Source organism: Vulpes vulpes, chromosome 15 (assembly GCF_048418805.1).
Source record: "Vulpes vulpes isolate BD-2025 chromosome 15, VulVul3, whole genome shotgun sequence".
Taxonomy (NCBI): Eukaryota; Metazoa; Chordata; class Mammalia; order Carnivora; family Canidae; genus Vulpes; species Vulpes vulpes.
Window position 1 is genome coordinate 17,134,959 of NC_132794.1, and position 27,174 is coordinate 17,162,132.

At 42.0% G+C, this 27,174-nt stretch overlaps 1 protein-coding gene across 1 annotated transcript in view; it reads left to right on the plus strand.

The window, feature by feature from the left end:
• Positions 1-1,221: 1,221 nt before the first annotated feature.
• ADAMTS5 (ADAM metallopeptidase with thrombospondin type 1 motif 5) overlaps positions 1,222-27,174 on the plus strand; it is a 41,505-nt gene continuing 15,552 nt past the window's right edge. Inside the window, exons 1-3 of the mRNA XM_025995694.2 lie at positions 1,222-2,431; positions 13,364-13,496; positions 24,600-24,767. Of these exons, the coding sequence (XP_025851479.1) occupies positions 1,346-2,431; positions 13,364-13,496; positions 24,600-24,767 (1,387 nt within the window). The 5' untranslated portion in view covers positions 1,222-1,345. The remainder of the gene's footprint in view (positions 2,432-13,363; positions 13,497-24,599; positions 24,768-27,174) is intronic.

Consider the following 27,174-nt stretch of genomic DNA (forward strand, 5'->3'; position numbering starts at 1 on the left):
GAGCGCGGGGCGAGGGGGGCGCACGGGAAGCCCGAAGCCTGGGCCGGTGCGCAGGGTGCCAAGGTCCGCGCGCCCCGGGAGCGCACGGGCGCGCCGGGACCGGAGAACTTGGGGCAGGAACTTCCTACCGAGGGACAGGAAAGCGGGAGAGAAGGAGGCAAGGAGAGGCTCGAAATGTCTCAGCAACTTTAAAAAAAAAAAGAAAAAAAAAAAAAAACACCAAAACACCCCCTTTCGGGAGATGAGGTAAGCCGGGGTTAGCCAACCCCGATTGGTTGTGAAATAATCAGACAACCCCGGAGCCACTGTGGCTTTAAATGAGGCCAAGGAAATCTGTTTTTCTTACCCCAATACTCCTCCACACCCCCCCCCCTCCAGTCGCCCTTGCTCCCTCCCCTCGTCCCTCCTTCCACCTCGCCGGGTCCTTCCCGGTCTCCCTTTCCTCGATCACCCCCCTCGCCCGCCCTCCCCCGTCTGATTAGGCGCGGACCGGGAAGGGTGGGAGGGGTGGGGGAAGCTCTCCCTTTAAGAGGCAGCTTGCAGTGACGAATTGTCGAGATTGCCATTGCAGGATGGCACGCCGCTATAAATTCATTGTTCCACCTCCTCGCATCTTCACTGCGCTCGCGCTGCTCTCGGCGCTCGCGGCGGCCGACTGGGGATGAGGCGGGCAGGAAGACGCTGCACCCGAAGGGACCCGGACGCGCCGCTCCACTGGCTCCCCGCAGGCCGCCTCTTGCGTTTCTTCCTTTAATTTTTATGGCTTTCCCCCCTCTCTTTCCTTTCCTCCCGCTGGTGCTCGCAGAGTCCAGGACACCCACAAAATAAGAAAGGGAGCGGGCTCCGGAGCTTGGACCCCCGCTGCCGGCGGGTGCAGAGCCGCAGGGGGCCGGGAGGCAGCGCGCACCAGTTGCCCGCCGGGTGCGCGGCTCCAGCCTTACTTTTTCCTTCGTGCGGCGCTAGTGGCTGCATTTGGGGTTGGACTGGTTGTTGTTCTTGTCCCCCCACCCCCGACCCGCACCACCACCACCACCACCTTCCCTATACTTGCGGAACCCCCAGAGCCCGGCTTTCCTTGCCTTAATTTTTTTTTTTTTTCCGCCTTTTCTCGGAGCACCAATCCCAACATTTTGCAAAGCAACAAAGAAAAGTTCGCACGCTGGCACTGAGGCCCGGGACAGGCTCCCCGTCCTTCCGACACTTGACTCGACCTTGCAAGCCAGTGCGTGTGTGCGTGTGTGTGTGTGTGTGCGCGCCCCCACCTCCCGCCCCGGTGACTTCCACAGCGAGTAACAGACACCCACCAGGTCCCCGTGGCGCGGCCCCTCCCCGCGGGCAGCGCACTATGCTGCTCGGGTGGGCGTCCCTGCTGCTGGGCGCGCTCCGCCTGCCCCCGGTCGCGGCCGGCCCCGCCGCGGCACCTGCCCAGGATAAAGCCGGGCAGCCTTGGGCTGCAGCAGCGGCCGCCCAGCCCCGCCGGCGGCAGGGGGAGGAGGCGCAGGAGCCGGCCGAGCCTCCGGGCCACCCGCACCCCCTGGCGCCGCAGCGCAGGAGCAGCGGGCTGGTGCAGAACGTCGACCAGATCTACGCGGGCGGCGGCAAGGTGGGCTACCTCGTCTACGCGGGCGGCCGGAGGTTCCTCCTGGACCTGGAGCGGGATGGCTCGGTGGGCGCCGCTGGCTTCGCGCCCCGGCGCCACCGCGACCGCTGCTCCTACCGCGGCACGGTGGACGGCAGCCCCCGCTCCCTGGCCGCCTTCGACCTCTGCGGCGGGCTCGACGGCTTCTTCGCCGTGAGGCACGCGCGCTACACCCTAAAGCCGCTGCTGCGCGGGCCGTGGGCCGAGGCCGGGGCCGAGGCCGAGCGAGTGTACGGGGACGGGTCCCCGCGCATCCTGCACGTCTACACCCGCGAGGGCTTCAGCTTCGAGGCCCTGCCGCCGCGCGCCAGCTGCGAGACTCCCGCGTCCCCGCCGGGGCCTCCCGAGCGCCCCCCCGCGCGCAGCAGCCCAGACCCGCGCTGGGCGCTGGCCCCGCGGCTCCCGGACGCGCCCGCGGCCTCCCGGGATGGGGACCCGGGACCCCAGACGTGGTGGCGGCGGCGGCGCCGCTCCATCTCCCGGGCCCGCCAGGTGGAGCTTCTCCTGGTGGCGGACGCGTCCATGGCGCGGATGTACGGCCGCGGCCTGCAGCATTACCTGCTGACCCTGGCCTCCATCGCCAACAGGCTGTACAGCCACGCCAGCATCGAGAACCACATCCGCCTGGCCGTGGTGAAGGTGGTGGTGCTGGGTGACAAGGACAAGAGCCTGGAGGTGAGCAAGAACGCGGCCACCACTCTCAAGAACTTTTGCAAGTGGCAGCATCAGCACAACCAGCTGGGGGATGACCACGAGGAGCACTACGACGCGGCCATCCTGTTTACGAGAGAGGTAGGTGCAGCCTGCGGGGCGGCCCGAGCGCGCGCTGGTGGAAGGAGGCAGGTAGGTGGAGGTTCGGGCCCCCTGAAGGCCTTGCTGCTCCCACACACCTGCTGTCACCGGGGAAATAACTGCTCCTCGCAGGGAAACCCAGCCAGCCCTCAGCGCAGCTCCTGTAGTCAGTTCCTGCCCCCAAATGACTAGACAGACCTTCCTTGAGTTTCTATCCATCAGGCAGGATGCCTCTACTCTGAGACCTGGTGTCCTGGATGCATAAATAGGATAAGAAGGGGGCTAGACTGCTTGGGGGAAATGTGCATAGCTAAGTGGGAAGAGGGGGAAAGCAAGAGTGTCTTGGGAATGGGGAAACTTTCTTCTTGACATTTGAGACCAATGTCACTTTTTATCCACGCCCTTCCTTTGTGAAGGATCCATACCTTCTTACTTGAGCCAATTCTGTGACAGGAGTCGAGGAAGGACTTTCCAAAGGGAAAAAATCCAAAGATTTTTCCCATCTGGCTCCTTAATGGAGTTCTTACATGTTCACCTTGTGGAATCAGTCTCGGTTTCCAGAGGCGGCCGGAGTTCAGGAGGGCAGGGAGGATACAGAAACCTAACCCTGTCAGGTGCCTTAGCAACTCCTTTGCCTAGTCTTCCAGTCACCCAAGCAGCGCCTGTCCCTCCGGAACTGCCAGCGAAGGGTCACAACCAGATTGCGTGTTTGGGTTTCAGAGGAGTATGTTTCTGAAGCCCCAGTGTGGAAAGATCTGGGCAAAGAGTCAAGACATGAGGAAGGAATGTTTGCCCAGGATTTCCCTCTTTTAAGAAAGACGGTTACAGGGAGGGAAAGAAGCTGATCTTCACAGGCCCAGAGGTTCTGGGAAGAACACAGTGTCTGTCTGCCCAGTCATTCCCTCACCACGTTGAGCGTACATGCAGACCCAGAGTCTGCGCTGGTTTGTTAGTCTGGCTTGTTCAGAGCTCTGAACCCCACCTCGTGACTCGCCTCTGATTGGCAGCTTTAAGTCATGCCTCTCAGATGCCTGGTAAGAACTCCCTTCTAAACCTCATTCTTTAAATGTTTGGGATCCATCCAGGGTAGCTGAAGGATTTGAGATTTTGAAATATCATGCAAGAGCATGGTACGAATCGGAGCGACCAGAGCTAGGATAGCAAATGCACTGATGGCTTGCAGAAAGCTTCAGAATCCTGCAGCCCTACTACCTAATTCCCTGTTTTTACTAAGGCACCCCTGGTGTAAAGGAAGAGTGTTGATAAATTTGGAATGGAGAAACACTTGTGGTCCGTGGGGTAGACATAAATGAAAACCACATGTAAACAAAGGTGCCAGAGGGCAACCGTTTAGGAAGAACCTGGCAGCACATGATGCTATGCACAATGGAAAAATCTTTCTTCTCATTAAGTGATCTAAAAACCATCCTTTAATTTCTGCGCGCTACATTAATCTTTGAAACGGAAGGACATTCATTTTGTAGCCTTCCATATGAAGTGAAGTTCTCCTGTAAAACTAGCCCTGTCTTATTTGGTTTCCAAGTCTTTTTTTTTTTTTTTTTTTTTTTTTTTGGTAAGCAGTTTTCCACGTCTGGATTTCTTGCTTTGCTGCATCACAAGAAGCTGCCAAGAAGAAGGCTTCAGAGAGTTTGTGGAAGGAAGTTCTCTAAAGACAGAGGAAAAAAATACTTTTGTAGGCACACTACTCCAAAGAGTAGGTCATTTTAATAGTTCACTTTCATTTTTGAATGCAAATGCACATTTTTGAATACAAATGCACATTCTATAACTTTTAAGACCAATAAAAATTAATAGAAGACCCCATTCCTCCCTACCTCCTGCCCCATCATTTTCCTAACTGCTTCCCAGAAAAAAAAGGAAAAGCTAGTCAGTGGTTCTGAATGATCTACTGCTTTTTCTGGGTTTTTGTTTTATCTGGGTAGCTAACAATTCCTATTTTCCAAGCTCTGAAACATATCAGTACGTTTTAAGTAGATAAAAGCAAGGAAGAAAGAAATTAATGGTCTATCTTAATGTTAATAAGTATTATAATAACATACATTTTCCAAACTAGTCTGCACATGGAAAATATTTTACACGGGCCCTCCCTGGCCTCCCTGCCAAGCAGAAGCATACTTTTGGTAAAGCAAATCTCATTTAGCTTGCGGTTGGTCCTCTGGTATATACATCTAACTTGAGGGGAACCAAATATTTGAAAAAAGCATGTGTATTGTGAATACATATACTCAATGTAGAAGAATGTTGTTGATTAGGGGGCTGAGAAAAATATTACAAAACCCTTAGTGGCATCCATTAAGAGTACTTCAAAATGTCAAGTTAAGCTCCATCTAATACTTCAGAATGTGGAAAATAAGAGGACTAGAGCAGAAATCATCTGAGCTCTTCTACCATAGAAATCAGATATCTTAAGACCTAAGAAAAACGTTCATGGCTTTTTTTTTTTTTTTTTTTTTTCAATGAGAAATACCCTGAGTTGGCACCAGGGCCCTACTTTTACAACTCTGTTTTGAATGTAAGAAGTAACGTTGCTTAGCAGCCAGACGCCAAGCCATCAAATCCATGTTTTGATGGGCTCTGAGCACTGTTCAAATTTTGTGTCCAGATGTCTTCTCTTAAATTGCTTGTTTTTCGGGCATGAAGCAAATGTGTGAGGATATGTTTTCCACCCCTGTTTACTAGCCTAGGCCACCTTGAACGTTGCGTCTGGGAGTGCTAGTAATTCTTTTATCAAACTGACACACTTTACAGTACCCCGGTACTCTAATTAGAGAAACTTAGCACCAGTCAATTTTCTGGCCTAGGAGCCGTTTTCATTCTGGAATAGCACTCATGCTGGAATTCACACCACTTCTGCCATCAAACAGTAGAAATCTGATCTCCCCAGGATTTAATTTTGCTTTCCAGAATCCTTTCCTTGTCCCTGGCTTCCTCTTTTATTTTAAAATAGGTTCTTTAAAGACAAACTCTTAAACCCCCTTTGGAGACCACGGAGCCTTTTTTTAGAAACCATATCCTTACCTGCCGGATGACAAAATCGGAGGTTGTTTAACCTCCCCTCATCCCAAACTTCACATGGATCAAAAGTACTGGATTAAAAATGAACCAGCTACAGACTCTGTAACATACAAGGCCCATTCACCTACATTAACTATGATTGTGCCAGTTAATTGGCAACCGTCTCTCAGCTAACACCTCTCTTTTATGTTTTGCCTTGCAGTGCTGGGGAAGGACCCCACAGAGAGCATTCCTCCTCTACCAGCCAGTCCCTTGTTAGGTTGTGACAATAGGGAGCCCTGAGGGGAAACCAGAAGCTAGGAGGAGTACTGTCTCTTATTTGCTTGCTGACTGGATTGACTAATCCCATTGCATATTTGAGTTCAAATCCCTTTTAAAGTCCGAAGTGAACTCTTAGCCAGGATTCCTAGCCTATAGATTAATCCCAGTCAATAAAAATCTAAATAACTCAGAAATGGGAAGACTGGGAACAGATTAAACAGCTCTAGTTGACATTTTAAAAACAATGTAAATTGCAAATTGCTAAGAGAATAGACCTTAAAAGGTTCTCATCACAAGAAAAGAAATTGTAACTATGCATAGTGATGGATATTAACTAGACTTATTGTGGTGATCATTTCACAACATAGACATATATCAAATCGTGTTGTACACCTAAAACTAATATAACAAGTCAATTATATCTCAATGGATAAATAAATAAAGTGAAGGATATTCTGAAAAAATCTAATGTCTATTAGAGACAACACAGCACAACACTCAGGACTATGTCACTCTCTCTCTCATTCTGAACACCTTCTATGTGGGAGGCACTCATTTGTGCAGCTGAAGGCAGCAAGATGGAATATACCTTCTCCCTGCCCACCTGGGTTTATCACCAGGAGAAAGAAAGCAGATGCAGACATAAATACCTCTACCGTTAGGAAAACTTGAGTAAATGTTGTGACCGAGTTAGAAACAAAGTCTCTGAAAAGAGAGGGGAAGAGTAATCAATTCTGCCTATGGAACTTTATATAGGTTTCACTACAGATCTACAATTGAATCAGCACTCAAAGCATGGATAGATTTATTTGGATTCCGGCAGGTCTTACTGAGCATTTCTTATGTACAAGCCATAATCATAAACCATTTTACAATTAATCCTTTCGATAATATGCAACCATACTATCATTGTAATTGGACAAAGACATTCATGAAAAGAGGTAGTTTCCTAAGAGTAATAACTGACAAATGGCAGAGACAGATAGTCCTGTCTAGTACTCTCTTAACAAAATACTGTAACTAATTTATTCAATCACTATGTTTCTAATAAGCAGAGAGGGATTCAGAAATTTGAGATGTGACCCCTTTCCTAAGAATCTGTTCCAGGAAACAGGTAAGGAAATGGATAATTATTGTATAGCAGGATGATTTTTATGATACATGTGATCATTGGATATCATGCAAGGATATTAGAAGGTTGCCTAAACCATCTGAGCTCAATTTGAAAGAAAGTCTAGAAGTTAGCCACGTCCATGAGGAGGAGATAGGCATTGCAGGCATGCCCAGCTATCCTGTGCAGTGGCCCAGGAGCACCATGTGAAATGTAGGTGGTTAGAAGTGATATTATTGACAATATGAGGGCAGAAAGGTAACAGAGTATAGTCTAGAGAAGATGTTAACAACTAGCTTAGAGAAGAAACTGTCTGTCATGTGAGAGAAAGAGAGAGAGAGATCTCAAGTTCTTTTCTTCTAAGGAGGCTAATCCTATTGGATCAGGACCCCACCCTTATGATCTCATTTAACCTTAATTACCTTCTTAAGGGCCCTGCCTCTAAATATAGTCACATTGGGAATTAAGCCTTCAGCATATGAATTTGAGTTTTGGGAGGAAGACACAGGTTAGGCCAAAGCACCTCACTTAAGAGTTTAAACTATAAATCCAGCAGGAATCTATGGAAAGAAAACAGTAGTGACCAGAAGCGTATTCTGGAATGAGCCTTCCAACATGAGTAATTGAACTCAACCCGGGGGGATAGCCTTTGCAGGCTATTTCAGTAACCTGGAGGAGACTTGAGATGTTCAAAATTTAAACACTGGAACTAGAAATTGAGGAGCAGGGATGAAATCAAGAAATTTTAAAATGAAGTGGATGTGAATTAATTAAGCCTTTCCAGCAGAAGGAATTTTTGGGCTAAGGTTTGGTAACAAAGTATTGATAAGATACACAAATAGTGGACAAGAGGGGACATAACAGTGCAGAGGAGGCTGACAGGAAGCCTGGTTTGCATTGGGCAAGATTGAGTGCATTGTGCAGGCTAATCAGGTCTGGGCTCTAGAAGGTAATTGACTACAGCATACAGGCAGGAGAGTTACGGGAGACAAGGGACTGGTTAGAGCCTTGGATGATGATGCAGGCAGGAAGGAATAATGGAAGGAAATGAGGAGTAGCCCGTTACCTGAGACATCTGGCTGATGGAATCCATGACTTACAGTGGCCAGTCAGATGCATCAGGAGAGAGAGAGAGAGAGAGAGGTGCAAGAAAAAGATGTCCAGGTTTCTTATCCAGCACTTCCATTTCCTTCTTTTCTGGAATATATTTCTCAGGGCATTTTGTAAATTCAGTATGCTTCTAAATTACTGAGTTTTACCAAACACACTGCAAAGATAAAGATCATGCCATAGTGTTTGTCTCAGGAAAGGAATTTACTTGACCAGGCACAGATTATAAATATAAAAGACAACAGTGGTGTCCAGAAAAACACATGTGATGATTTACCAGTACCATGGTGAAGGTGATTCAGGAATTGGGGTGTTTAGATATAGGTTTGAATTTTGACTTCACCAGTCTCAAGGATGCAACTTTGGATACTTACCACCCCTGAGCTTTAGTTTTTCCACCTATAAATTGGAGTGTTTTCATTTAATACCAACACAGGTATAGTTGGGAAGATGTAGAGATCACTTGGTCCAAATTCCTTATGTTAATGATGAGGCAACTTTGTCTCAAAGCATATAAACAACTTATGTAATGACTCTCACTAATAGCATTAGAATTAAAAAGTGATCTGCTTTGTATTTACTGTGTCTGATTAGCTTCCATTCCTGATCACCAAAATGACTCTTTCAAGCATCTCCTCCCCACTCAATCCTTAACTTGCTGCCTCCCTCTTCCCCTTTTTTATGTTTACAGACAAAATGTCCCATCTTGGAACTCGTGGCCCAGATGGTCTTTCCAGCTTCCCCTGATTGCCTTCCACACAACAAATCCTATATTCTCCAGTCATGGCAAATTTCCTGTCTTTCCCCAAAATAGAACTTGCCTTTTACCATTCCTTGATATATTGGCCAGTCTTTCCTAGTTAGGACACCATTCCTGTAAGACCATCAGACTTCTATTCATCCCTCAATATCTAGTTACCTCCTTGGAGACCCTTTTATTGATTCACTCAAGGAGACTTCGCCCATTCTCTTCTGCATTCCCTCAAAAATCTGTGCAAAATAGCATGTCATAATCTGCTTCCCTCTTGGCATATCTGTTTTGCTCACTAGATCATGATGTTTCTTAAGGTCAAGGTCAGATCTTATTTATTTTTCACAGTGTCAGCATTTAGTATAGCATCAGCAGATTGTGGGCGCACAGTCATTGTTTTAGGAATAAACGAACCTGGATCCCTTGGTCCCTAAATCAGCTGGACTCTGTATGCTTGATATTACCTAGTTTTATCCAGAAGCACAGATAGAGATTGTATAACATGGGTAATTATAATGGTCAGACTAACAGGCATGATTAATATAGTTTCTCTTGGGATCTAAATCAAGAGCTCTATTATTGGGGATTGCTATAAAGGTAGCCAGAAAGGCAGATGACACCTCAAGAATTGAATGCATAGGATAAATATGAAGTATGGTAATGTAAGTGCATGTTTGTGTAATACATATGATTAAAATATGTACCACAACAAAATAATTCTTCTATCGCTAATCCCTCTTCATAAAAATTGGGAAGAGAGACAGACATCGAAGGCTAGTTTAACCTTCTGTGCCCTTCTCTTGAGCTCCATGCTTGCCCTTATGAGGTGGTGATGCCAATAGAAACAGAAGTTGCTGTTATTTAATTTCACATTCCACCATACAAGGTATTCTTGGTTAATTTGAACTGCCATTGCTGCAACTGTGATGATTTTCGCTCTTCTCACCTTGTGTTTCTTTTGGCTCCTTCCCTCAGCATATTTATGCTGCTTGAAAGACCAACCTCCCAGTCAAAGCGAGAAATCCTACAGCTCCCATTACTCATTCCACTTTGCGTATTCTTATGTCTGCTTGGTTCATTTTCCCCACCCAGTGCTCACCACTGGGATTTGCTAAATTGTACTATCTTCTGGACATCTACTTCTCAAGTAGATGTTGTTGTTCCCTGCCTCCTACTCCATCCACACGAATAGATGTGGGTGCTACTACTCCTTCTAAATTCCATGACAAATCAGATATTGACATATTCGTAATCCTGTAAATGGCCACACTTGATGAATGGTCTCATGTCAGTGACCTCCTTGTCAAGTCTTGCTGACCATCTCAGCTCTATTTCTGAGTTAGGTACAATGTCCCAGTCATATCTCCTGGCCAACACCACAAGCCCACCTGTTAAGTCTCTGCATACTTTTGCAATCCTCCCATTACTAAATCTTCCTTTACATTGCTATCTACACCATAGTGATAAGATTTTGATCTTGCATGAAAAGAACCATCTTTGACATAACGAAGATATAACTTACTTTCAGATTTTAAATTGACCAAGCAGAAGAAGTTTTGTCAGCACTTGTAATTTATTTTATTTTATTTTATTTTAGCACTTGTAATTTAATTACCTTTTATGTAGGTAGCATATGTAATGCACACTTTTTTAGTCTCCCTGCCTCCAAATCCATAAGATGGTTGGATGGTTGGATGGATAGATGGATGGATGGATGGATGGATAATAGATAGATTAGATAGACAGATGCCATTGCCCCTATAGTATTCTTACTCCTGTTCTGAATTAAAAACAAAACAAAACAAAACAAAAAAACCCTACAAACTTCAAATAAGGCTCGCACCTGTAACTGTTGTTATAAATCTCCACTAGCAAATAGATATGAGTGTGATAGCCTGTATTCTTAATAATTTGATGCACAAGTTAAGACTTAATACATTGGAATGAACATTGGATCACAAAGAAATACAGACATGCATTGTAAATCTTGAGGATTCAACAATAACAGTGTTGCTAAGGTTTGAAATTGTGTGAATGGAATTGAGAGGTTGCCAGTTTACATAATTACAGTTACAAAAATATATAGAGTATGGCCATGTCATCAAGGGGTTTAATCAGTGTGGTTAAAAAAATAACAACTGCTTCTGTTCATAATTTTGTCACATGCACACATTTCTATGGCAAAGGGCCAAATGCATTTAATGCAATTCAAGGATAACAAGGAGAATTGATAGCCTCTAATGAGCAATTGCTACCAGCAAACAGAGAGATATTAAGTAAGAATCCAGTTTAAACGCTATTCAGAACAGGAGGGTCATTTCCATTCACTGTGGCTCTTCATCTGAGCTTATTAATGACATATGGATTAAGAAGGGAAACAATTCTTGCATTTTATTATTTGAGGATAACAAACCCCAAATTGTGAAAATAAACATAAATCTTCTTTTTAAAAAATGTGTGCAGAAATAACCTGTAGTGTCTAGCAATGACAACTGAGTCTTTCGTCTTAACGTTACTGAAATGATTGCAGAAAAGCTGGATTAAAAACGTATTGTACTATATTATTATCTCAAAGACTGATTATTATGCAAAAGTGTGTTCCAATTTCAATTTTAAAAACTACTAATTTGTTCTCAACAGCTGTAATTTGAGATCCCACGGGATGACATATGAGGATACATAGGAAACTTGGGGAGGTTATTGCTGGTTTGGTGACTTGATTCACCAAGGCTACTTGGCCGAGATTTCCACTGTCTGAAGCTGTAATAACATGGTGGCAGCAATGTAATTCATCACAGCTGGGATCTCATAATATATGGAATACAATAAGGACCTGAAAATGTACTAGAGAGAAGATCATAGGGTTATCTCTTTTAAATTTTTTTTTTTTGCGTTGGATGGATTTTTTTGCAGCAGCACAGGGAAGAATTAGAAGAGTAAGTTAACATTGACTAGGTGACATTGGTTATGCAGTAATAACACCTTGTGCTGACTTCCAGGAATCTGGCGAGATCTTGCTAGCATTTGGCATATTGAAGATGCGCGAGGTCTGCATTGCATCTAACTGTGTTACAATTTACCTCGATTAAGTAAATCAATTAAGCACAATTTACCTCAATTCTTTGAGTTTGTAGCCTAAGCCAGACATTGTGGTCATTGGGGACACAAAGATGGTAGCTATCATCACAACCGGTAAATCGTCATCTTTCATAATAATTGATTTTTTTAAAGATTTTATTTATTTATTTGAGAGAGCGAGAACAAGCGAGGAGAGAGACAGAGAGAGAGAGGAGAGAGGTAGGGGCCGACACCCCTCTGAGCAGGGAGCTTGACATGGGGTTCAATCTCAGGACCTTGGGATCATGACCTGAGCTGAAGGCAGATGCTTAACTGACTGAGCCACCCAGGTATCCAATAATCGATGTTTTTTAAAAAATCCTTTCCTTCTATAATTATTTACTTATGGCTTACTAAGATACTGTCTTGCTTTTTTGGATGTAAATGAACACAATGATAATTAATTGTCATTGAAAACAGTAGTCAAGTGCAAGAAGTTTTAGTGTCTTTTAATACCCAAGTAGCATATACGGGAAAGCTTATCATCGCAAATCTATCATGCCAGATAATTTGGGTTATATCTTCTCTTTATAATTCATAACTTAAAATTGTCTTGTGATCTCTCCTTCATCCAAATCAATCATTTTTTAATGATCATTTTAAGAATGTGTGATCAGGGATCCCTGGGTGGCGCAGCGGTTTAGCGCCTGCCTTTGGCCCAGGGCACGATCCTGGAGACCCGGGATCGAATCCCACGTCGGGCTCCCGGTGCATGGAGCCTGCTTCTCCCTCTGCCTGTGTCTCTGCCTCTCTCTCTCTCTGTGACTATCATAAATAAAAAAAAAAAAAAGATTTAAAAAAAAAAAAAAAAAGAATGTGTGATCATGTTTTTCGTTGAGAATCTCTTAAGAGCCATACAACTTCTCACCAGAAAAAAAAATGCATACACTCACTTACATAAACACAACATATTACATATATTTTCTGCGGGTTGATCAGATGAAGAAATCTGCATGAAGTCTACATCCTCAATCTACATAAAATGCTAGGAGTTAAAGTGCATACATTTTTGAAGACACAACCTATGAAATTACAGCTCTATTTGGAAATGAAGAGAAGATCTTTCAAGGAATTACGCTTTTGGATTACAATGGAGTTTCCCATTCCAATTACTGATACACTAATATTTTGTCACTAATAAGTGGTTGCAGTTTGCTCCTGTGATGGAAAATAAATTATTAGGCCAGGCTTCTGATAAATTTAGCATGAATTTAGGCCAGCATATTAGGGCTTCAGTAGGCCTGACTAGATGTGAAAGTGATCCCTGACATATGTGCCTGCACATATGCGGTACCGCTTTCGGAAAGCTGTGGCTGCTGTTTTAAGGGACAAGCCACAATCATAGGACATCTTCTGTGCCTCCGGGGCCCAGAGATGTGTAGAAGAACCGATGCCATTAGTTTGTCTTTGGTGCATTTCAAGAGCTGAGCAGGTGCTACCATAGACATATCCCACCCTTGCTGTTTGGAGTGAGCAAGTGGCTCTACAAGGTGGCTCCTTCTGGATGTGAATTGATTTTAACGATTTCTTTCTTTCTCCTGGGCAGGATTTATGTGGGCATCATTCATGTGACACCCTGGGAATGGCAGACGTCGGGACCATATGTTCTCCGGAGCGCAGCTGTGCTGTGATTGAAGATGATGGCCTCCATGCAGCTTTCACCGTGGCTCACGAAATTGGTATGCAGCGCCTTTTCCCTTCCCTCGCCAAATCAAACACTCGTAACAGCTGCAACAGGAACCCAAATACTTGGCAATTAATTCCAGATTTCTCCAGGTTCAGATGGACTGTTGGGGATTAAATTTGTTTATATTTGCACTTTTAGGGTTAACTAGTTGGGGGGGAGGAAGGCAAAGTCAGGCACACAGTAGATGTTTCCTTTCTGACAGTGTCATTTAGAAGTTTAAAAGAAAATTGCTACTGCTCCTGTCTTTTTAAGCATCCAGCAATGACTCTTAGATGGAATTTGTCACAGTTGATTATGGAATGCAGGGATGTCCCTCTTAAAAGTTACTCGGGGCTCTACTGACTCATCCAAAGCGAATCAGTTTGCACAGAAATTTGTCCTGTTTATTCCATTGTGAGTGATACGAGCTCCTGTCACAGGTAAACAATAGCTTATGGCAAATAATCCTTTCTCCTTTTTTAATAGCAAAGATAGCAAAACCGAGACCTGCAGTCAACAGGGTTCAAATGTCACCTGATTTGTGAGCCGTAAGAAACACACCTAAATCTTAAAATTAGAGATTTCGCACTGAATTCCTTGTTGAAAAATATCCCACCGGTTAATAAATGTACTTCTCAAGCGATGAGCCAGGCTCCTAGGCATATGCACACTTTAGTACTTAGAATTAGACGTTAGAATCAGACACATCTGGGCTCACTGCTTGCTAGAGTACTTTCTACTGTGTCACGTGGGTCTTATTATTTAAATTCTCAAAGCTTGTTTTCATATCTGAAATATAGGAGTAATGGTGCTGATTTCATGGAGTTATTTCAGGGACAAATTAGGTAGGTCATAGATACCAGCTGTTATTTACACTCACACTTCTGTTTTTGCTTTTTAGTTAACTAGCTTATTTCATTTTAAATGTATGTATCACCTTTTAGCATCATCCTTTTTGGAGCAAAATATGGTTTGATACTTTTTTGCTGCATTTTTATTAAGTGGATTCAGTTTTTAACCTAAAATCATAACTTTTAAATAGAAACGAAAGCTGCTTTTTTCACATTCCTAGTAGTAGGCAGAGACCGTTTCACAAGGGGTAGATTTCTAGCTGCTGTATTTTCTTTGGAAAGTTAAAATAACTTCAAAGATGTAATTGTGTAAGGCAGTATATTGCAGCAGTGAAATAGCAATCGGTAGTTAAATTTCAATTCTTAAGTATTAATCACAACCTTAATTTTCTTAACTGACACTCTTCTTACCATCTAAAGAAAAAAAAACCCACACAAACATAAAGCCTTATCATGAATAACCATCCAACTGATATAATTTAACTTAACACGTTATTAGTTGGACTTTTTTAGCTTGAAGATGGAGTCTCATTCCTGCTTCCATGGTCTCTGCTTTGTCTCATGCAAGAGATTCAGACATCGAATCTCTGTCTCTTGACTAGAAGGGGACCAATAATGACGCATGACTCTTCTGCTGCTCTAAAAAACTTAGCATACCTGAAAAGCTTTTTAAAACACATATGCCAGGGCAGCCGCCGTGGCACAGCAGTTTAGCGCCGCCTGCAGCCCAGGCTGTGATCCTGGAGACCCAGGATCAAGTCCCGCGTCGGGCTCCCCGCATGGAACCTGCTTCTCCCTCTGCCTGTGTCTCTGCCTCTCTCTCTCTCTCTCTCTTTCTGTGTCTGTGTCTCTATGAATAAGTAAATAAAAAAAAAAATCTGAGAACACATATGCCATCTGAACTCCTGGCCTGCGAATATGTTTTCAGCTATCTCTCATTCATACCTATTAGCTGATAAAAATACAGCTCAGTATAGGTCCTTAGTCACTATTTATTACATATCTATGTAAGTACATGAGTGAGTAAGTGGGAGAAACACAAGAGCTGCCCAAGGCAACATTCAGAATATGCAGTGGAAGCTAAGAAGAATTAGCCCAAATATCAGGAAGATTGTAATTAAGCAGAGATGGTTTCAAAAGTACACCAGCAATTATTCAGAGTCATGAAAGTTCCAAAAGAAAGGTTCTAAATCCCTGGGTAGGCAGAGGCTAGAATGTTTCAGACTGGGTAAACAACATAGTTGAATTGTGGCATCAAGCATCCGTAAGATTACAAACCCTAAATCCTGACCTTCTGCAGAAGGGATTATAGATTTCTTGAGGGAAGGGCTACTTCTTCCTTTAACCTGCAGTGACCCGTGCTCACACATTGATAGCATTTGGGAAGTTTCTCTGTAAGAATACCATCGTGGCAGTAAATCCACCTTCTTTGCACTCACTCTCAAGGCAACTGGGCTGCCATGAAGTACCTTCCACTATCACCTTTCCCAGCCCTCCGGAATTCCTAAACCAAGGATTGACGTAGGCAGACCTAACAGTCTGAGAGGTAGGAAGACAGGTGCTGGTGAGAACGAATGTCTTATTAAAGCCATATATGTACAGTAAGAACTTTTCTTAACAGTATTGGACAGTTTTACAAGGGAACAGTGCAGGAGAAAATGTAGGCTTCTCTGTGAAAAATCCAGCCTGAATCTTTGATCCATGACTATGCCCTGGGTTCCCTTTAATTTCTTGGTTGGGCCAGCTCTTATTTCCTTCTTTAGAATTCTCTAGGATCCATTCTTCAGTCAATCACTGCCTACTTAATTTGTCTTTCTGCATTACCTATAGCCAAATCAGAGATATTTAAGATTTGGGGATTTAAGATTATGATCCGTCATAAGCGGATCTGGCTTTCATTTGCTTTATTTTCTAATTGCTTTATAATTCTTTAATTTCACTTTTTGCCTAAATATTGTGAGCATGTGTTACAAACTATGAGCTTTAAAGAAATTAGAGACAATAACCTCCCAAAATATTTCCTAATCATCTGTCTGTGATTACAGACACTGTGCCTCTGTAGCCAGTGTGATCTTTGGTAATAATACTGCTCACTGATCTGCTTCCAGTGTTTTATTTTTAGATTGTTGCATGAAACCATGGGTCTGAGCTAACCATGCTCTGGATTCTAATTCCACTCCTTTCTTCTCACGTAATTTCCTCCTGCCCCTTTTATTAGGCACTTACCACTTTCCAGGTTGGGAAGTGACCTCAGTTTTGCTAGAGTACTTTGAATCTGCTTGAGCCCATTCCCAAACAGGCAGTCTGCTTCATGTACATGGTGTAAATATGTGACTGTGCTCAAATGGAAAGCATGGAGAAAATTCCCAGGCTGTTCCATAATTTTTCTACTTTATTTCTTCTATCCAGAATAAGAGGATATATTTGATGAAGAGTAATGCTTTCACTAATGACTTAAAGTCTCTCATGCAGGGCCCTGCCACTGCTTCTCTCAGCACATAGTGGTTTAAAATTCAAAGTTGTATTTGTTGGGTTTTTTTTTTTTTTAGATTTTATTTATTTATTCATGAGAGACACAGAAAGAGAGACAGAGACCCAGGCAAAGGGAGGAGAAGCAGGCTTCATGCAAGGAGCCTGATGTGGGACTCGATCCCAGGAATCCAGGATCAGGCCCTGAGCCAAAGGCAGATGCTCAACTGCTAAGCCACCCAGGCATCCCTCAAAGTTGTATTTGAATCAAAATTTCCTTTGATCTTTACTCCCCCGTCTAAAAAAATTTTCCTAACTTGAAAATTAACACGTAAGATAGAGGCAAGTCTGAAGTACCTATGTTACACCTTCTCTGTCCATCATGAAAAAAACCAGAATGTCAGTGAACGTTTCTGAATGGTGACTCTTTTCCTGGACCACATGTCTATGAACACTTCTCTTTTCCTGCTAAATTGTTTCTTTAAAAAAATATAAAAATAAAAAGAGCTAGACTTGGGAGGTCTCTAGTCAACTGATGCCAATATTGGCTTTTGGACAATGGATTTGGTAAGTATTGACTGTACACAGGCAGTAATAATTTGTCTTCCCCCTTGCTGTTCTGTATGTGTAAACATTAACCAAATCATTAGGACATTCTAAAAAGTTGCTTTACACTATCGAGAACACAGTCCCCATCCCTATGCCTTGAGTGGAGGCAAAAATCTGGTTATGGCCATTTTACAATCCAAGTGTGAACTGTAGAAAGCTTTCAAATGAATGTAAGTTTGCATTTTGAGTTTATATTTTTTAACTTGTCAAACTTTTATGATTGGCTTGTAATAATAAAAGATTTCACCTGCTGCACACATGGCTCTTCAAAATAATAATTTTATTGATGTTGGGCCAGCTTCTAATATGCTAGGGGGAACAATCTGATTTTATTTAGACTAATGAAAGCCATAATTTGCAAACTTGCTGAAGCTCGGCTTTATAGTAGTTAATCGTAAAATGTGCTAAGTGAATCTCTCCACCATGAAAGGCTCCAAACGGCTTCCTAAGCTAAAGTCAGGCGATTTACAAAGCCAAAGCCAGGAGCACCTGGGTGGCTCAGTCGGTTAAGCGTCTGCCTTCGGCTGGGGTCAGAATCTCAGGGTCCTGGGATCGAGCCCTGCAGGGGGCTCCCCGCTCAGTGGGGAGTCTGCGTGTCCCTCTCCCTCTGCCCCCAACCCCACCCTCTCGCTTGTGCATGAGAGTGCTCTCTCTCAAATAAATAAATAACATCTTCAAAAAAAAAAAAAATCAAAGCCAAGTATTCAGCTAGAGGCTAAGGAAGTGGCTGAGAGGCAACAGCATGGCAGCCTGTGTTTTGCTGTGGTTAGAGGAGGTCTCTGGTTGTGCTGATCTGTGTGGGACTGGGCTCCCATGGATGATTAGATTAAACACGGCTGTGTTTTGAAAAGCTGCGGAGGCCCGAGAAACACCATGGACCGAAGCCGATGCCCAGAGTCAGATGTCAGGACTGACTTTGAGATGTGAAGTGAAAGGAAGCGAGGATTAAACTTGGTATTTACCCCCAAACCTATAGCTTTAATCAACATGAACTGGGCTTTTTTTTTTTCCCCTCTATCTAGCCTGGAGCAGTGCCACACTATGTCTTTCTTGGCCCCCAGATGAAAGGTGGGAATGGGCCTTTACTATACGTCCAGCAGCGCTGAGAGATTTAGTGTTTAGTATCACTTCTGTATTTTTTTTCATCCTATCCGAATTTCCATTTCTCTCCAGAAGGCCTAGAGATTGCCTGCCACATGTGTGGAAATTCAAGTTGAAGGTCGTATAAAAAAGAAATATATCATGAATGTCATGCATGGTTTCTTTCCTTCTAACGATTAGCAAATTTCCCCCCTTCTCTCCCAAATCGAGGGGGTCCAGTAGTATCAAAATTTAATAAAGCTACTTGAGATTAGAGTACCTGTAAGTAAAAGCGTAACAAAGCCAGGATAATGGTGAGAAGAGTGAAGTTAGCTCACAGTCCCTGGGCCTTTGATATTGTCCAACAGATTTTCTAAGCACTTTGCATCTCTTATATCATTTAATCCTCACAAAATGCCAGGGGTCAGTACTCTGAGTGAGTCACCCAAGAGAGGAGGAAACTGACACGCAGAAGTATAAATGTTTTTAAGAAATTTCTAAACCTGTCTGAGGTCAACAACTAGTAAACTGCTAGAGTAAGATTTGAACCCAGTTCCCTTGGCTCTAAAGCCCAAGATTGTATTGCTATCCTTTTTTTTTTTTTAAGACTTTATGGATTTATTCATGAGAGACTTACAGAGAGAGGCAGAGACATAGCAGAGGTAGAAACAGGCTTCCTGCAGGAAGCCTGAGGCAGGACTCGATTCCAGGACCCTGGGATCACACCCTGAGCGGAACTAAGACAGACACTCAACCACTGAGCATGCATCAACCCTGGCGTCCCTGTTGCTATCCTGTAATGGTTTGTTCGTGTTCATTTTCCCGGAGATAATCCTGAAAATCTGATTCAAAAGGATATGGATGTGTAGCTAGTTATAAGGTGAAAACATTCAGTTTTCTTCCTCCCAAATTGTAGAATGGATACAACATTTACCATTTATGTTTAATGTTTCAAAGTGGGAGTTTAGGAACTTTATGCCTTCTACATAAGGATGTGCATTTGAATAGACATTATGATCCAATTGTTGGAGCTCCTGGTTCTCTTCAAGGATTCTGGATTCTGATCCCATGTGAGCTATTGGCTCACTCTTCAACCCCTGGCAAGACCTTCTTACACCTCAATAATCCCAGCTGGAAAATTAGGTAAAATAAAAACATGACCTCATTAAGAAACAGATGCTTCATCTGAGCAGGGTTTTCTTAAATAAACACATTACAGAGCTTCTTGTGACATTTTTTTAGGATGTGGTGCTGTGTCCCCTTGTCCATTGGTCAATCTGGGGTCAAGAGACAAGAGTTTGAAATTCTGTTTAATTTTCAGACCAAAGTTTAGAAAAACAAGCAAATTTTCTTCCTGAGGTTAATGTGATAAGTCAGCCTTAGTTGTACAGTGATACCTGAGCTGAATAAGAAGTTGGGCCAACATTTTCCTTTATAATAACCTGTCTTCACCCGATGTACAGGATCTCAGATTTTCTAACATCAGATTCATCTGTGAATTTCAGGAGACAAGATACTTTTTAAGTCTATATTGTGAATATCAGAGATAAAATTTACCTAATTAAATGTCACCCATTTACCTTTAAAAAGACAAACTTCTCGATCATACTTGAGAAATTGCTGAGTGACTAATGATTTGCTAATTCTGACATAACAGTGTAATTCAGACTCTTACCCTATAGACTTTGCTTCAACATAATCTACTGTGAAATTCACTTCCTTACGGGAATCCAAATAAACCCCTTCCTGATGTCACACTGTGTCGTGGGCACCCATTAGCAAGACTGTTGTATTTGTGATAGGGTTTAGTATCTATTAAGAATAGATTAGTATTTTCTCCAAAAGCATTTGCAGTTTACATCTTGAATTTTAATAATGATTCCAAAACGCAAAGATACAGTTCTGAGGTCTGCATCACATGGGGAAACATTGGATTACACAGTTGCATTATTCTCTGGGCTTCCCTCTCACTCCTATAATACCTTTTATTTTCCTATTTCGTATATAAATACCAATGCCATTAACAAGTGCACCCACTACTCAAGTGTGTTTGTTCCTTAATTGCCTCAGGATTTGAGGGGAGGGGTTTCCAATTCCATCAATCAAGAATTAAAGATTGACTAAGAAAGATAGCATCGTCAATAAGATTACTTGGCAAAAGCAAACAAACTGTTCTTCAATTGTTTGCTTGTCTACTAATACCTCCAAATACAAATACTAATTCTTCCTTAAAGTGAGACTTTGTGGCCTCTACTTGAAACTCTTGACAGTGAATTGTCGCCTTAAATCTGGTATCTGCATTGTCCCTTCTCAGTAGGGGTTTCCCTGCCAGAGCTTGGTTGAGCTTCTTCAAAACTCTTACCTTTGGGGATCCCTGGGTGGCTTAGCGTTTTGGCACCTGCCTTCGGCCCAGGGCATGATCCTGGAGTCCTGGGATCGAGTCCCGCATCAGGCTCCCTGCATGGAGCCTGCTTCCCCCTCTGCCTGTGTCTCAGCCTCTAGCTCTTTCTGTGTCTCTCATAAATAGATAAATAAAATCTTAAAAAATTCTCACCTTCAAAACTGTCATGACTCCTCTTCACTCTGCATTTCTACATGGACTTGAGAAAGAAATATCTGAATTGCCTTTCTCTGTGGGTTTCTTGATTCTTTCACCCTGCCCCCCCTCCAAGGACTTCACCCCTCAATCAGTTCTGCTCTGTATTGCACTAAAAACTCATCATGAGATATATCTCAATAAAACAACAAATTAGTTTAGGGCTTGCAAGCATTTCTTCCAATGATTCTTTATTGTTCATGTGCTGTCTTATTCTCTGGGACATATTTGTGTAAATCCCAGCTGTGCTAATCCTGCCAGAGGCTGCTTATTGGAGAAATGCTTAGCCTCCAATCCACATCTGTAATTTTAAACTTCTCTGTGGGTGATTGATGAACAAACTCTCCCTGGAAAAGGCAGATGTTCTAGGAGATCGGTGACATCACGATAAATTCTGATTAAACCTTCCAAAACACCAACTCGAAATGAATTATATTGTCAGTTACAGCATATTTTAAATTTCCTAGATTCTGGATTCTTCTGGTAATGAGCTTTTAGTATCATGGTGTGTTTTCTCTGATGTGAGCATCCTTTTAAAAGAGCATGTGTTAAAAAAAAAAAAGCATGTGTTTTTATATGTATCTTGCCATTTCAGGGCTCAAAGATATGGGCTAGTGTCAGACTGACATTAGGTGTCTTAGCATAGTGGTTGGGGGATCACATTTGAAAATAACCACATCTTTTGCTGTTCACAGCCCTTAGTATGGCTGTCACGTCTCTCCTGAAGAGCATCCAAACATCTCTCACATTGATCTTCCATTTTAATTCCTGTCCAGCTCCTGAAGGGAAGTCACATGGGTCTCTCTTACTGTGCCCTGGTTCCAGCTACTGGAACCAGCTGCTGTTTCCGTGGGTGCTTAAATGTTCTTCACGTTGACCATGACTCCTGTTGTCCTTGAGAGAGCATGCCTCTCCCAGCCAGCTGACAGACTTTCTTCATGGAGGACAAAACATTCCTCCAAAGAATCTGTCTCTCAGTTGACCCTCAAGCAGTCCATTCCTGACTCACTTTTGCAGATCTTACAAAACTCGCATCTTCGTTTAGCTCCTACTGAAGTAGAACTAAGATTTGTTCATGCCCAGAATGGCAATCTTTTCTGGTTGCCATACGAAAATTCCTTATATGTATCTTTGGCAGCAATTAAGTAACATTGATAAATTAGTAAATTTAGGAAGCATGAAATTCACAATATTAAGCCAAGCCACATGCCAAAAGATTCATAAAACGATACTAAAATATTTTTAAATAAACGGCTTTGCTTATATAATTGAAATCTTTTTTAAAAAATTAGATGCCTCACCATTCTGTATGAAAGAAAAAAATGAGGTGCTCTTACGGGTTTCTCAAAGCCAATTTGGTGTTTGCTACACAGCCTGTATTTTAAATCAGAAATCTGAAATTTACCCTCCAAATGAAGTGAGAATCACTTGGATGCTATAAAAAAAATTCATCTGGAAAGTGCCATTTGTTTAGATACATTTGGAGGAAAAGACTGTTGCTTCATTAAATAAGTGTGGGTATCTTATGAAATAGAACGCAAAATCACATGCTTTTCTAAAACATAAAAACCTGGATTCAAATAAATGTTATGTGCCATAGAATGCAAAATCACATGTTTTTCTAAAACATAAAAACCTGGATTCAAATAAATGTTATGTGGCAGAGGTCACCTCAGGCCACTTCCCCTCTCTGTCTTCTATGCCAGGGGAAAAAAACTTTAGTGTGAAATTTCCACACAAATCCCACAATGTTAGCTGATAAAGATTCTATGATGGAAAAGTTCAAGAAGCGCAGAGTGCCCTCTCAACAAGTGTTAGAGGTGCTTGGTAACTTTAAGCCATTTTGACCGGGGCATGATGAAAGGTTCTGTTTTCTCTGAGTTGCAGGTGGCATGAAAAAAATCAACATACCACCCCAAAACTGGATGAACTCCTGCCAGTTTTTTGTATGTTATTTGGGACATACTTCACAGACTCTGATGCACATTCACGCTACTGAGCAAATAAAACGTGAGGGCAGGAGGGTTTCCCACAGAAAACTTGCTAGGCTGGCAAATGCTATGGAAGTAAATAACTGCATAAATACCATAAAAATGTGGAGCTTTGGAAGGTCACTGAGCCCTAGCCACTTAATTTCAGCCACAACAGCAAGCAGCTGCTCGGTGGACAATTTTGTTATGAGGTGTTGGTGATTTAACAAGTTGGCCAAAAGTAGTTGGAATGTGGCATGAAAGATTTCATCTCTGTTGGGTTTTACTGTTGCATACTGGACTTTTTTATTTTTTATTTTTTGGCAGAATGGCCAAAGTCCCTGCCTCTGGCATACAGGAACCCAAAGAAAATGCATTAATCACTTTTCTGTAGTATTTTATACACCCTTTTTAATACTTTGTGTATGACTCTATAAAGCTTTACTGAAAAAAAAAAAAAAAAAGAAAGAAAGAAAGGAAAAAAGACAGCAAGCAAGCCAGCCAGCGACTAGGGTCTATTTGTCTGCTGCTTCGAATCTCTACCAACTAACGTCCTATATATTTTTTTAAGCAGCATTTCATATTTACTGGCAAATGTCATTTTATCCTTAGACTATGTGAAAATTAATCTTATATAATAAAAAACACTTTTGATTATAAGAATATGGTTGGGATACCTAGCTTGGTAGACTAGCAATGCAATGCAATGTGGGATTGCAGAGACCATGGTGGGCTGAAGCATAAATACCCATCTCACTGAGCAGCTTGAACAATACTTCTCTTTCTAGAATTTGTTTTCTCTTCCAGCTCTAACACTCCATGATGGGCATCTTGGTATTTTAGACATTTCTTCAATATGCCATTTACTTATGGGAAGAGTAAACATGCAGAACTTTCTAAATAAATAATTGAAAGGGTGAAAGCAAGTGTACCTTTGCCTGAAATCTGCAAGTTCATAATTTCACTTCTCTTTCTTTTCTCCCCTAGTCATCTTTTGGATAGCTACCTATTAATTCGGCCAAGGAAATAGAAGGCACTGATATTCAAAAACCATCTATGAAGTGTTTGCAACTTGCAGAACATTTCGTTAAATGCAGACATTTCCACAGTGGATGGAGGAGATGCACTCTGATCTCATGGGGCTCATGGTTGATCAGAAAAGGCGAAAAATTAGACAAGTAATCAAAATAATATGCAGTGAGGGCTATGACATAATTCCACAGTTGCCTTGCAAATTCTGGATTCTAAACAAGGCCTGTTTCTCCATGTCATTGAGCATGTGTGATCCAGATGGATTATGGGAACGTCCACTCCTCAGTGTAATTTTTTCAGTTTTCCCCTAAATGTTCACCGAAAGTGACTGTTCTGACTACATACAGCTTTAATTTCCCTGGGGGTCCAGTCTGTGCATGAGAAGGCAGTTAAAATGAACTCATGTACATTTGGGAGGGAGGTGGGAAACCCAGTGCTAGTGTAATTGTCACAGAAATGTAGAAATGCAAAATCATTCATTATTGCACACCTTCTCTTCTCTGCCTTAGGACATCTACTTGGCCTCTCCCATGATGATTCCAAATTCTGTGAAGAGAACTTTGGTTCCACAGAAGATAAGCGCTTAATGTCTTCTATCCTGACCAGCATCGATGCGTCCAAGCCCTGGTCCAAGTGTACTTCAGCCACCATCACAGAATTCCTGGACGATGGCCATGGTATGTGTCATTTAAGACAACATGGGCTCAAGAACAAAACTTAGAGGGGATTCTTGCCAGTGTTACTTTATGACATCCTCATGAAACCCACCATGCCCTCTGAGACGATGGTTGTTTAGATAGGGTCAGAAAAGGAGCAGAGGGAGTGTCTGTTGGCGTATGATGCCAACGTCCTTGGTGGCATTATAGCTATGGTATTTTTTGCTTTGGAATTGAAAAGTTCAAAAGAGAAGCAGTGTGGGAGACCACACAGAATGCCTAGCCAGTGCCCTGAAAGCCTGGCTTTTATTCCGTCTTTCACCACTAGCTTCCTGTGAGAATGTTGGCAGACATCTTGTTTCCCTGCTATTAATATATGACTCTCAGAATTATTTGTTACATGCCTATTATAGGGGTGTGGTTAAAACGTAGGTGACAATTCTGTTGGATCCTCTTTACGGCAACGGAAAACAAGGAAAGGAAGCTCTTTAGATTTGCGTTCACTGGAAGGAGCTGGCTTCATCCGGACAGCAGATTCTCCAGGAAGTAGAGTGAAAACAGCAGAACAGAAAGAGAAAATCAATCTGAATAGTGGGGAAACACTTTAAGCACTTCAAGAAACAATCTTTGGCTTTATCCACTAGATACAGTTCAAGAGCATAACCTACTTTATTAAATTCTATAAATCTAGGATTGGTTTTGTAAATTATGTAAAGATACCAAAGAAGTCACAGTTTCTAGAAATAATAAATTCTGGCCCTTAAGTAATCTTCAAAACACGATGTTGCTAATTTCCTATCATCCCTATGACTTGAAACGACTCGAAGCATAGGAGGATAGATGCGTTAGAGTTGAAGTAGTTCAAATACAGAAACCATGTAGTTCAGGTTTCTCAAACTATAGAAATGGACATATTCTCGTTCATTTTTTTTTCTCTTAAAATGTGTCTCTCTTCCAAAACTGGTGGTTGAACTGAATATGACAGAAATTTTTTATCATACTAATTGTCCATAAAGTTATCTCATGACGTATAGTTTAGAGTTAGCCAAAAAGAGTGTGTGGTAGTAGTTTTTCCTAGTTCCACAAAGTTTATGGCCTAATATTTCATAATATCTTAGTGCGCTAGCCATCATGAACTTTGGCTATGTAATGTCAAAATAATTAATGCATTCAACTTTTTTCAGACAAAAAAAACAAATTCTGCCTCACAGATTTTGGTCTCTCACAAGCAAAATCTGTTCACTAACAGTTTTGCCACATTAGTGGTGGTGTTTTAGCTACTTTAAACTTTTTAAAATAAAACATCTTATTCCTGAGAACAATCCAAGCTTAGCCTGGTTTAAAATTTCCCTCAATACAAACTGTTCTCTGCTCATTGAAAGGACATCCCAGTAGCTCAAAGATTTAGAAAAAAAAATACTAAGAATCAGTGTATTAGGCTTTCCCTTTAGACTAATAATAAGTGGTGATTTTCTGCATAGCTAAGTTTACAGTGCTGATTTAATGCTGATAAAGTCCTGCAATGAATGTTTACCTAATTATCTGCCTATCCACATTGATCAAGGCAATATCTAACAAAGTCCCTCTTGGGTGGAACCCTAGTATCCACTCTTAATATTGCTTTTGCTGCGTTTTTGTCAGGTTTTCTGAAAATGAAATAACATTAATATTTTGTTTCAGAATCACACATTACACATTCCAAAAGTTTGAGCTAAACGTTGAATCCCTAAATGAATGGATTTAGTTGCTAAGGCAGCAAATACTTATGGCTAAAATGGGACCAATTTTTTTTTTTTCCTGTACAAGTATTAGGTCAGCTAATTACAATGCTGTGCAGAAGTTTGTTCCTACTGCCATAATTTTGGAGTGATTCATTTATTTCATGTTTGTGGAATTCATGATCTTACTTTTTGTGCAGTAAATATGCTTTCAGTATTGTCTTCATTTCTTAACATGACTTCAGTATTTAAAAGAGTCCACATTTAGATTTTTAACGCTTTTGCAACAAATCTACATATTTTATACGTCTCGCTGTGTCCATCCCAGTGATCCTGATGGCAGATAACAATCAAGAACATACAGTTAGTAGATGTAGATTTTATTCACTTTTATTCACTGGCGCTGGTAAAATCTTATCTGAATTTCCCATGGATGTGTTAAATAAATTGAGGAAATTAGCAAAATTCTTGGAACAGCACATTCTCATAGTCTACTCATTAATTAACTCATTTCATCAAGCTTAGACTCTCTCACTTTTGAATATGTTGGTTAGACAGTCTTGTATTATAACCAAAACACACACACACACACACACACACCAATTTTATCAGTGCCTATAATGAATAAAGTCATTTTAGAATATAGAGAGCCAAAGAAGGCAGTATTACAGTGGCAAAGCTCAGTTATGCTCATTTCAAAACAGCACACA